General features: G+C 39.2%; 1 protein-coding gene and 1 long non-coding RNA gene across 2 annotated transcripts; one reads left to right on the top strand and one right to left on the bottom strand.

Annotated features, from left to right (window-relative positions):
* Positions 1 to 48: 48 nt before the first annotated feature.
* On the top strand, positions 49 to 8,520 carry LOC150008474 (uncharacterized). The gene is made up of 3 exons (XR_016511118.1): positions 49 to 175; positions 5,164 to 5,281; positions 8,380 to 8,520. It is a non-coding gene; the product is annotated as an uncharacterized LOC150008474 (long non-coding RNA).
* Positions 4,566 to 11,181, bottom strand: CCNB1 (cyclin B1). The gene is made up of 9 exons (XM_090276348.1): positions 11,015 to 11,181; positions 10,257 to 10,427; positions 9,985 to 10,161; positions 8,031 to 8,213; positions 6,767 to 6,925; positions 6,325 to 6,561; positions 5,936 to 6,076; positions 5,192 to 5,302; positions 4,566 to 4,787 (listed from the first exon to the last, which is right to left on the bottom strand). The coding sequence occupies exons 1-9, from the start codon at positions 11,033 to 11,035 to the stop codon at positions 4,680 to 4,682; spliced, it is 1,308 nt and encodes a 435-aa protein (XP_090132474.1). The 5' UTR covers positions 11,036 to 11,181; the 3' UTR covers positions 4,566 to 4,679.
* Between the last annotated feature and the right edge of the window lie 1,417 nt (positions 11,182 to 12,598).

Raw genomic sequence — 12,598 nt, 5'->3', positions numbered from 1 at the left:
GGAGAACCGGCGCGTCCCGTCTTGCCTTTTCCGCCCTACAGGCCCGCCTCTTCCGTCCGGTGCTTCGGTTCATAAAATTACCGTTTTGCCTTTTATGCTGGCTCTACTAGTTTGAAATCGACACAAACCACTAGTACACGTTTGAAGAAGCTTAATTAAGCGCCACGCTCTCGAGGTATGAGCTAGAGGCTGGGACGCTCCCCGGCGCTGTCGGGAACCGCAGCCTGTGGGGGTAAAACCCCGACGTAACTGCTTATTCAGCTGTGGCGCTTAGACGTGGGATCTGCGGGACAAGCCGGGTTTTTGTTTTTTGCTTTTTTGACCTATGTTGGCCTTCCCTTTCCACCCGCGGCTTTGGAAAGCGGTAGACTTTGAAAGAGAAATACTACAGAGTTAAGAAGACTTTGATATGAGCTTATAAGGGCCAGACCCCTCGTTTGGCGGAGGAACGAGTGGCCCAAGTTCAGACACTCACGCCCCTCTCTGAGGCAGTGCAGATACTTGAACCTGACATCCTGTGTGAAACGCTCCTATTAGTAAAATTCGCTCTCGTAACAGCTGAGTACCTCCAAGTGTCCGCATGCTGATTCGACAGGCTACAGTTGAGCTTTCTTAGCTGGCCAGTGAGCGGATAATGGAGAAAATGCAGGACCTATAAATGCCTGATTGAGGTAGTTTTTCATTTAGGGACGGTGGTGTAAGGAGGGGACACTATCCTTGTGGCACAAGCCCAGAAGCTCGGATCTCTTAACCCTTCCATAGCTAGATTCCCGGTTATACTTTCTCACATGGCTCCCCTTCTTCCTCTCCATTATAAAATACAGCTCCTAGTAAGATTCAAAAGGCACCATAGGATGTAAATATGTTAGGTTCGCCACTCCAACCCCCAAATTCCTGAAAGAATATTTTGTTTCCTTTTATTTTTTGTTTTACGCAAAAGTGATTAACTCTTTTTCTACTTCCCCTGGGATTTCTTCCAAAATCAATCTTAGCCTTTTAAGCAGTTGGCTATCAGGGGTCCATTGGCCAAATTCGGGACAAAGACAATGCAGTAGTCTCCAATCTGAGCATTCATTAGAATCGCTGGTTAAAACAAATTGGTAGGCGCCTAAATCACTGAATTGCATTTCTAACAAGTTCCAGATGATACTGATATTACTGGTTGGGGACAACAATGGAGAACCACTTCAGTAATGGATTTTTAACAATAACTTGTCTAAAAAATTTTCAGAGTAAACAGAAGTGCACTTCACAGCCTTCTCTGGTTAAGGAACACCAGACAGCATTTCAGTACCACATTTGGAGGGCACTTTAAACAGCAAAATTACAAAAATTTTTAAAAAGAAAAAAAAGCTTTTACAAACCTAATCTCTCCAACACAATTAAAAATCACCAACATAAAGATGTGATAAAAAATTTTTTTTATCCTCTCCTGTGGATATTTATTGATTTCAGAGAGGAAGGGAGAGGGGGGAGAGGGAGAAAGAGACAGTTCAGTTACCTCCCATACTTGCCCCAACCAGAGATTGAACCCGCAACCTAGGTATGTGCCCTGACCGAAGTCGAACCTGCAACCGTTTTGGTGTATACCGAGCCACCCTTCAGGGCCTAACAAAAAAATTTTAAGAAACTTAGAAAATGTGCAGTTAAATAATCTCCAGATTAAAAAGAACCACGAAAGAAATTATAACCAGAAACTGGTGAAAAGGAGTACTTCAGAAACAAGCTATTTCAGAAGAAAATGTATAAAGGCTTATCTTATTAAAATACATTAAGTATTTAAATTAGAAAATAACCAATAGAAAAACAGATGGTGAGAATTAACATAAAAGCTAAAACTATAAAACAAAGGTGGTAGAACTGATAACACCAAACATTGATTCTTTCCAAGTACTAATAAACACCCTGGCCAAGTCTGATTAGAAAAGTATTTAATATCAGGAATGAGAAAGAAAATATAAAATCATGATACAGGAAAGATTAATTATATCATGTACCTCTAGTTATAATTGTAAAAATCTAGGATAATAGAAATGGAAAAAAAAATCCCTAATAGACCAGAAGAATGTGGAAAACTACCATTTAAGCAGTTCCAGGTCAAATAACTTGATAGTTAATTTAGCTAGTTTCCAATGAATGAATAAGGATTTCAAATTATAAAGACTTACAGATATAAAATTCTCTTCAATCCACCTTTAAGATGGTAAAATAAGACAAAACCCAAGCAATGGTAGCAACAAAAACAGCCAGTTCCCCAAATGAGATGAAAAAATTTTTAAATGAAATATTATGATTAAATCTATATATCATGAGCAAGAATTCATTACACTTTAGGAAATTTCTAACATGGATTATTATATCAAATTAAAAGAGGAAAAACCTTAATGATATCATAAACTGAAAAAGTGAAATTCCACAGCTTTGCCTATAACAACTCTAAACAAATAGAAAAATACTTAGAGACCATTTAAAGACTAACAGCAAAAATATTAAATGACAAAACTACCTAAGATGTCCAATCGAACAAAACAGGAATCTACCTATTATCAATGGTTATTTTGGAGATTGTAATATAATAAATATCACAAATATTGAAAAATAAAATTTTGAATTTAAGGCCTAGAAAACTCCACTAAAAAACCAAGTAAGAAAATTGATGCCAGCTGGATAAGAAAAATATAATTAACAATAAAAAATAAAGTAGAAATTAGATTCTACTCATAATAGTGGCAAAAAACTTAAACCCAATAAACTTGAAGTGGAGGGGGGCAAAGGAGGAAAAATGAGGACAACTGTAATGGCATAAACAATATAATTTAAATCCCCCCCCAAATAATAATAAACTTGACAATCCATCATGCAACACATGTTCGTGGGGAACCTGGTGCTAAACCATTTGTAGACAAAGAAACAAGCAAAACCCTCCAAAACTTGACAAGAAAAGTGCAGCAATTATAATTAAATTCTAACATTGTATTTAAGGATATGCAACAAGACTTGATAGAGAAAAATGCCTCTGGGTAGGGACAATGTCAGTCCATTTCAACCTAGGACATAATGTACTATAAACATAATGGTCAAAATTTCAAGTTTTTTGATAACATAATTTTAAAGTTCAAATGTTTGAAAACTGCCCCCACATATTTGAGAAATAGTGGTAGCCTCATCTTACCAGCTAATATAGTTTTACGTTAAGTTTATCACATAAAAAAACAAGCAGACCAGGGAGCAATAGATGGGCATTGATGTTTCAGTTCAATTGGACAGGATGATTTTAATCTTATGGTACTGGCATGAATAGGCACCCACCTGCATACCACAGCAATTAGAAGACTAAATGGAACATTTTAAAAATTTTATAAGATATTTATGGTTTTGGGATGGAAATGATCTTAACAATGAAAATCCAAAAGCAATACAGAAAAAAATAATTTGATAATATAAAAACTGCAAATGTTTGCATGGCAAATAGCAGCATTAACAGTCAAAGGGCAAATAACACCAGGAAAGCCTTGCATATTGATTAGTAGACAATTTATTTAAGTAGCCATTGGAAGTATAAGTTAAAACAACGAAGTCGGATTTTTTCTGCAAAATTCACAGAGATTGAAGAGAATGATTACCTTTAGTTCTAGCAAGATGGCAGAGAAAACAAGCACTTTTGTACACTGCTGATGACATTTAGAAAGTCATCTGGCGGCACACACTAGAAGTGAGAACACACATACTCTGGAGTACCCAGGGTTCATTAAAAAAATCATGGTATTTAATGATATTTAAACAGCAGAGGCAAAGAAAAAAAAGCAAACTGAATGTCAACAGAATGATTGAATATATTACAGTATACTATGGCATGTAATACCAAAATACAGGTAAGGCCTATTCATGTTGAAAGGAATTACTGAGTATAGAGAACAATCACATTTTTAAAAGCTCCATTATTTACATGCATGTCTATGTTTATAGAAGTCATGAAAGGATATATCCCAAACTGCTGATTCTGTTTAGGAAGATGGGATTGAGATGTAGGAAAGTTGGGGGAGGGGTAAAGTAAACTTTTAGATACTTTGTTTAATAAGGAGCCTCTTTTATTTTCTCAACCAATAAACAAACAAAAAGTCAAGCAGGTTTAGAATATAGATTAGAGTTCTCATTTTTCCAAGTTAAAAGTCGATACAAAACTTGATAACTTAAATAGCGGTAAAAGTATGCTATTGGAATTATGGTAGCAACCACCAGAAGAAACAGAAAATGGGGACTAGGGATGAGGTAGCAGACTTTTACTTAAGTAGAACAAGACAGCAAATTCTCCAAGATAACTGGGCTTACATGCAGTATGCCCTTCAGAAATAAAAGTTTTGAATACCTTCATGACCTCAGTAATTTCTGTTAATAAAGAAAAAGTCAGGTACATAAAACAAGAACTATATAAGCAACAATATATATTAGTTGGGTTCCCAGGCTAACTGAAAGCACCTTTTATATTCTGTATTACCCACCATATCTTTAAGACACCTCTTAAGGTACTAGAGTAGGAAGTGGCCACATTCAAATGAATTAAAGTATTAGAAGTAAAAAGGAACATAGCTTTATTAAAAGTTAACATATAATATACATGGATAGCACATGGTGCCAATTGTATTTGCAGATATTACAGCACTCAAACTCAAGTTCGCAAGTTACACCTTTGCCACAGCCTTGGCTAAATCTTGAACTAGTGCAGAATTCAGCTGTGCTAGAGTGCTGATCTTAGCATGCTTAGACGTGGCATACTTGTTCTTGATAGTCTGCAAGAAAAAGCATAGTAATTAATGAAGGAAAAGAGGAAAACATAAGATCCAGTGGTACAGATATTCATGTAAAACATCAAGTTCTTAAAAATAAGCTATGCTTGCCCTGGCTGCTGTGGCTCAGTGGATTGAGTGTCAGCCTGCGAGCCGTGTCGCTGGTTCAATTCCCAGTCAGGGCACATTACTAGGTTGCATGTCAGGTCCCCAGTTGGGGGCGCGAGTGAGAGGCAACCACACAGTGATGTTTCTCTCCCTCTCTTTCTCCTTTCCCTTCTCTCTAATAAAATAAAATAAAATAAACAAATAAATAATAAAAAAAAAATGCTATGCATTTGCAGGCATGAAGTCTTAATTATTTTCACTTTTCCTACAGCATCCTGAAGTGCCACTGATGGACTCACCATGTGCTTTGTAAGCCCACGATTCACCATGACTATATTCTTAGCAAGGTGTTGCATAACAACTAGAAGGGATTCTTCAGTGTATGACAGGTAATGCTGTAGAACTGGTGTCTAAGACAACAAGAGTTAATGTTAAAAATGCTTATCAACAATGGTTTTCATAAATATCCTAGATATTATTCAAGAATAAGGGCGGTAGATACAGTATGACTGATAATGATTGAAATTTAAGACAAGCTTAAGACTCCTTCTTCCCTAGATATTCTTCTTTCATGCATCTCTAGGATCCTGTGCTTAAATCTTACACATTAATGTGCTCAAATAAATACACTTTTATCATTGCTGACTTGTCCACCCCAAACCTAGATCCAATTTCCTTGAGGCTCACTCTCTCATTCAATTCTTATTCCTAGGTCTAGAGTAGCACATGGCACGCAGCAATTCTTGTTGAATCAATGAATATACATGAACTTCTAGTATGTCATTTGACCTGCTTAAACTTTTCCATCTATAAAAGTAGCAGTTGCTTTGCCTTTTTCAAAGGGATACAGAAAGATGAAATTAGTTAATGAAATGAAAGCATTCTATGAAGACATCACAAACAGAATATCATCCTTAAACATTCTCCACAGATGTCATATTTAGGAACCATCTGAATTGTCCTTTAATAGAGTTCTATACTCAGGCAAGTATTATTTACAATTTACAAGCTTATGGCAATCTAGTCTGTGAGACAGAGCTTACCCATTCACCATTATCGAGAACTTTCAGTGCTAAACAAAAAGCTCCTGCTGCAATCTGAGAAGGAGGAAAGTGCACCATATCGTAGTCTAACATAGTTAGTTCCATCAGGTATTTAGCCAAAGTATGTTGCTCCACATCGACCTGGAAAAAAATCCACATACAGGTCACTGAGCTGTCAGAGAAGTTTGCCTTGGCAATAACCAGTATGCCCATAACTGTAACTACAAATGTTTATCTATAAACTCTCCAGTGTAATTGCCCATGGAAGGCCTTAGAAAGAATATGTTTATCCCTTCCCCATACAGTTAGGTATGTCAGTTGAATTATATCTGCTTGGTCAGCAGTATTCTCTAATGTACCACACCAAAGGTTTATCAAGAGATCTATACCTCTCCAATCTTGGATGCTCTCCGAAGGAAATGCAGGGGTAGAGGACGACCCAGACTAAAATTTAAAGCTCTCAGAATCTTCATTTCCATCTGTCTGATTTGGAGCTTCGTGTAAGTTTTGTCAGTCACAAAGGCAAAGTCACCGATTTCTGGAGGGTACATTTCTTCATATTTGCTCGCAATAAACATGGCAGTGACACCAACTAGCTGCAGCATCTTCTTGGGCACAAAATTATTCTGCAATGGGAATTTCAACTGGATGAATTTACGTATTTGAAAAAGGAGACACAGAGCTATGGAAGAGGTGGGGAAGACACAGTTACAGAGCAAAATCTCTATGACGCTGTATCGCCCCAAACAAATTTTAGCTGAAAAGGTCTGTTTTTTGTGACTAAGCTAGGACCCTGAAAGGGAGAATGCTCAATTACTGAATTAGGCTCACCTGCATGAACCGATCAATAATGGAAACAGTCATGTACATGGTCTCCTGCAGTAATCTGAATTTCATTTGAACCTGCACCAGCCAATCAATTAGTATGGCTCTCATGTTTCCAGTGACTTCACGACCCAGAAGGTATTTTGGTCTGACTGCTTGCTCTTCCTGCAAAAGAACTGCTGATTATCATCAGAAGCAAGACTCCATGTTACATTTCTGATCAGAAATATTAGCCACCACAGAATAGCTCTGGAACATTTAGAATCTCTAACAGTCCTTAACTTAATTATTCATATGGTCACTACAAAAAGCAGGCAAACATTAAGTACCAGACTGACAGATTTTTCATACTGGCAGATGTTCAATTCACCATCACCCCCTACTGGCCCACACTGTACCCACTTCTTCCCAAATAAAGATACCCTACTATCATATTTTCACCTAAGACACTAAATCCAGAATCTGAGCTTTATGAAAGAGAGAAAAATAGCAGCAGCTCTCACACATGTGCTACCATTCTGCCCCAGGATTTAAACCCCCAAAACACCACACGTAAGGAGAATGAATGATTAAGGACCAGCACATACAGCTGCTAAATCCACTCCTCCAAAATTAGAACACAAGAATACAAACTTTAAAAAGGGAGAAGAAAAAAAAAAAGGGCGAAGAAACCCAAAGGAGAAGGCTGGTCCTGGCAGGGAAGTCATCTTACAGGACAACTGTGTGGAAAACAGAGATGCCCCAAAGAAACAGGCAAGAGACTGAAAATGTTAATGATGCCAAGGGAAGATTAGGTAAATCTGGTAACTGTAGAGTTTATGTTATTAGCATACAGAATGCTTCCTTTTGGGGGGGAGAGGACAAATGCCATTATTCTTCTTCGACACAAAAAACTGTTTCACAGCCACATTGACTCAAAATGCCTTGTGCTGGGGTGCCTATATTTTTTCCAGTTTGGGACTTATCAGCTTCTAACTGTGATGGATATAAATATATCATTCAATCTGTGGACTTTCCATCAGAAAGAGCCATGGTAGTATCTACTTTCACTTTAAAATTTCCCCATTCAAAATGGCAAATTAAGACTTCATTGGTTTGTTTAGTGACTTCTTTTTTCTTTTTGATATTCCATAAGAGAATTTGAAAGTGGAATCTACTGTTAAGAAATGTTTCTCTCACATCCTGCTTGAATTATTGTAAACTGTTAATGGTAAATATCTTTAATAAATCTAGATGCAGTTTAGACAAAGATTGTAATCATAATACTGACCTCAAGTTGTCTCAGATAAGTATAGATATCTTTCACATATTCACTACAAAGGTTTGGATCAGCTCCATCTTCTGCATCCACATCATTCACTGCAAGAATTACATCAGAGAAAGCCTGACACAGATATTCTTCTGCAGGGGCACAGCCAGAGGTTTCCATTGGGCTTGGAGAAGGGGCATCAACCTTGAAACAGAGAGAGCTTTTGAGCTGATAGCAAAGAGGAGCATACAATCTGGGAATGAAGATCAGATGATTGGTACCAAATCAAGAGACCGTTTGCTGAAGTCATGCAATTCATTTCCTTAAAGATCAAATATCATCTTTTAAAATGTATTCAATTTCTCTTTAGGAAGTGATTACAGTAATATGAAAAGTGAAATGCCAACTTGACGTCAGCAGAACCTAAATGCTACCAGGTAAAACAGAGAAGTAAATAAATTCAGATTCTGAACATTCCTCCAAAGGAGACTAGTAAGTGATAAATGTATTTGTGTTATGTGAAGTCAATCCAAATGAACGGCAATTCAAGTCTTTGGGCTTTATTTCAAAACACGGACCCCTTGTCACTCACTGCTCAAGAGAACACAAGTTCTGTCCAAACTACTATATATTAACTGATTTCATTAACCATTTTCTTCAAACTCTGTTACCCCATTGTTCATTAATTGAGCACTTTCTTCAAGCCAAGCTCTGTGCTAGACACTGACTTTATGATGTTCTCAAGGGGCTTTGAACTTAGTGAAGTAAAAAGAGTGATTCCACAACAATGCTGGGGTGGGGGAAGTTAGGTAAATCTTCAGGAGTTGATATCCAAGATGTTTTGAAGGATGAAAAGATTATTAGCTAAATGAAAGAGCAGGGAAGGCATTTTTAACTAGCATGAAAGCAAAGGCAAAAATCATTATGGGACTTTCAAGGAAACCTCAGGTAGTCTGGAATGGCCAATTAAAGACCGTGCATGCTACAGGTTTCCTGGGCTATGTCCAGAAGGCCAATACTAAAGCAGTAGCCTTAAATCTTATATCCTTATGTATCAGAGGCCAAGCTGAATGACTTTTACAGATTTTCCCTACTAGTTTTATTAAGTTTTAAAAATTAGAACTTCAGAATGGAGTTCATTGTAATTTCAGCAAAGCAGCTTCTTCCAGATGGCCTGTTTTTCATTCACAGTATACATTTACCTAAAACTTACTAGAAAGTTCTTGGTTTTTGAGGCTGTTAACTAACTCATCTTCTTATCTAATCTCTGAAGAGCTACATTTTCTTTTTGCTTTACACCCATTATATGTTACAGACTTCTTAATTTTTCAGTGGCCATATTAATGAGTTTTAAAAGATTCAAGAAAACAATCTGTATTTCAGTCAATAAATTCTGGTCAGAGATGGCTTGTAACAAAGACAGCTTAATCTTTGGTCCAGCCAGCTACTACTCAATACCATTAACAAAGTGGTTAAAAGCATAGGTTCCGGTCCTGGCCAAGTGGCCCAGTTGGTTGGAGCATTGTCCTGTAAACCAAAAAGTTGTGGGTTCAATTATGGTCAGAGCACATATCTAGGTTGCAGGTTGGAGCCCCGGTATGAGGCACATAGGGGAAGCAACCTATCGATGTTTCTCTCTCACATTGATACCTTTGTTTCTCCCTCATCCCCTTCCTCTTTCTAAAATCAGTAAAAACATAACCTCGGGTGTGGATTAAACAAACAAACAAACAAACAAACAAACAAACAAACATTGATTCTGAAGCCAGACAAGCCTGGGTTCAATATGTGCCACTGATTTGATATTTCTTTTAAGCCATTATCTACCAAGAAGAAGTAATAATACTAGCTGAGATTATGTGAGTTAATGCATTTCAAATGTCTAGCAGGGTACTCTATAAACGTTACTATTGAGATTCTTAAACACACACACACACACACACCAACAGACTCTAAAATAGTAAAATAAGTTTACCAAAATAGGCTCTGGCGAAAGTTTTTCTTCTTTAGCAGGCTCAGGTTCTGGCGCCAGCAGTGGCGCCGGTTCCAGCACAGGCTCAGGCTCAGTCTCAGGCTCAGGCTCGAGTGCCTTTTCCAGAGGTTTTGGTAGTTTTTTAGCAATAACTTTTCCAGCAGTTAAAGGTTTTGCCTCCTGTGGATGAATGGGAGAGAATGGAATGTTTCTCAAGCCAGGGCCACAGTTGGAAGGTGGACTTTAACAGATAGCTGGATCAGGAAGATTGTTACCTTTTTCAGAGGGAATTTGGCCTGTGGTTTTTCACTGACGTTGTTTCCGATGTCTCCAAGTGCTGTTCTTGGCCGCAGCCCGGCCTTGGAGGCTGCAGCAGTGGCCACAGGCACGCGCTTTGCGCCTGCCATACTGATCTTCGCCTTATTTTCAGCATTAATTTTCGTGTTCTGAAAGAAGCAAGGCCACTTTGAGAGTTGGCCCAGCCAGGTTAGACTAAGTCGGGGTTATCATGAGCCATAAGAGAGGCTCAGAAGGGAAGTCGGTTGTGAACCACGGGAAACCCAGGTTGCAGGGTCTAAGTGAATGAAGAGTGTGACAAGTCAGTTTTCTCCCAGAATCTCTTCACTCACATATAGAAGTATTGCCAATTTACTCCCAGCTGGCCCTAAAATACCACGAATTTACATTTGAAAGGAAATTAAAAAATGTCTCCAATTGCTGGCACTTTCTTTTCCTTCGGGAAGGAAGTTAACGTAGTTGGTGGGAGCCCACACAGGGGGCCTCCATCACCTTTTCGAAAAGGTTTCCCGTTGACCCTTCACCTCCCAATATTTATCCAAGGCCCATCCAGCACCTCCCTCTCTCCGTCGATCAGACCTCCAAACTCCCCAACAATGCCAGGGACCCACCGAAACCCCTATCTTCCTCCCCAAGTCTCTGCCTTGGTCCGCTCCCGCCCGGGGTGCTGCGGCAGGCGAGATGGAGAACATGCAGCGAGAAAGGCCCCGTTTGTTCACCGTCCGCAGCAGCTCACCCTGGTGACCCGGAGCGCCATGGCTTCCTCTTCACCAGACAGCAGCTCAAGTGGGGAGAAGCAAAAACGAGAGCCCCGAGAAGCCGGGGACCTGATTCCAACAGAGATCAACAACCGTTCCTCCGCAGCACGCTGGGAGATGCAGGGCTCAGCCTCCGATTTAAACCCCGCACCGCTCTCTCCTTATTGGCGGGTTCATGGCACTCGCTCCGTTCTCATTGGCGGCTGCCAGTTGCCCCGAGAATGCGTTTCCAGGGCGATCCCGCGACGGAGTTCGGGAGGGGGCGGGGCAGAGTTAGGTTGTAGCCGCCAGGCCAAGGCCCTTGCTTGGACCGGCTCTGCGCCTGCGCGCTCGGGCTTTTGCGGCAGTCACCTGGAGAGGTCAGGCCAGACCAGGGGAGGGAGCTTGTGCGCCCCCTGATGTAGCCGAGGGGACTGCCTTGTGGCTTTGGAAAAGAGACAGTGGAGCAGCCAGAATCTGAGAGGCAAAAGAAACGCTTATGGTTCTAGTCCTACTTATTGTTTCACACCTTTTATATTTATGATGGTATATAGCCAGAAAGGCTTTGATATGCAGTCTTTCATTTGATCTTTCCAACGCACTCTGGAGGAACTGAAGCCCAGAGAAGCTTTAGGTAACTTTTCCAGGATCAGAAATTAGTAACGTGGATACTAAATGTAGTTTTTTTGGGGGAGTAGGGGTTGGTGTGGAAGGGGGGATCTGCGATATTTCCACAGGCTAATTGTCTCTTAAGAATACTGTAATTTTCTCAACCTGCCAGATTCCTTCAATCAAATTGTTTTCCAAAGCCAATCCTTTTGTTTTAGTTTTTTTGAGAATAATTTCAGACTTAGGAAAATTGCAAACAAAAATATAAACACACACCTATCCTTAACATTTTACCCCATTTACTTCATCTCCCTCTTTCTCTCTCTGTATAAACTGTTTGTTTTTTTTTCTAAAACATTTGAGGGTAAGTTATATCATGGCCTTTTATCCTTTAATTCTGCAAGTGTGTATTTCCTAAGAAAAATAGATGTTCTGTTACATAACCATATATAGTTAGTAACTTCAAATTTTTACTTCATTATAATATTTTGTTCAACCTAGTTTATATTCCATTTTGTCAGTTGATCTAATAATATCCTTTACAGCATTTTCCCTCCTCCAGTACATGATCCAGTCTAGGGTCAGAGGTTATATTTAGTTATCATGTCTCTTCAGAATCCTTTAATTTGGAACAATTTCCACAGCTTTTCTTTGTCTTTTAAAACAATGATGTTTTTAAAGAATACAGCACCCCCTGCCACTTCTTTTAAAAACGATTTTTATCTGTTTTTGGAGAGAAGGGAAGGGAGGGAGAAAGAGAAGGAGAGACACAGGTGTGAGAGAGAAACAGCGATTGACTGCCTCTCATATGTACCCCTACTGGGACCAAACTCACAACCCAGGCATATGCCTGACTGGGAATTCAAATGGTGACTTTTCACTTTGTGGGACGGTGCTCAACCAACTGAACCACACCAGTTAAAAATAGAACTTTCTTATTTTTGTGTGTGTTTGGTGATTTCTTATGATTTAAC

This window comes from Furipterus horrens, unplaced genomic scaffold (genome assembly GCF_987537825.1).
Source record: "Furipterus horrens unplaced genomic scaffold, mFurHor1.1.pri manual_scaffold_5, whole genome shotgun sequence".
Lineage (NCBI taxonomy): Eukaryota > Metazoa > Chordata > Mammalia > Chiroptera > Furipteridae > Furipterus > Furipterus horrens.
Note: the sequence above shows the minus strand (reverse complement) of the source record. Positions and strands in the feature narration are given on the sequence as shown.

Bases quoted from the DNA above. Each gene is read 5' to 3' on its own strand.
- CCNB1 (XM_090276348.1), bottom strand. From the start codon at position 11,035: ATGGCGCTCCGGGTCACCAGG. The intron at 8,214-9,984 runs GTAAACTTATTT...CTCTGTTTCAAG, and splicing joins TTTCGCCAGAGCCTATTTTG to GTTGATGCCCCTTCTCCAAG. The intron at 4,788-5,191 runs GTGAGTCCATCA...TTTTTCTTGCAG, and splicing joins GTGGGCTTACAAAGCACATG to ACTATCAAGAACAAGTATGC.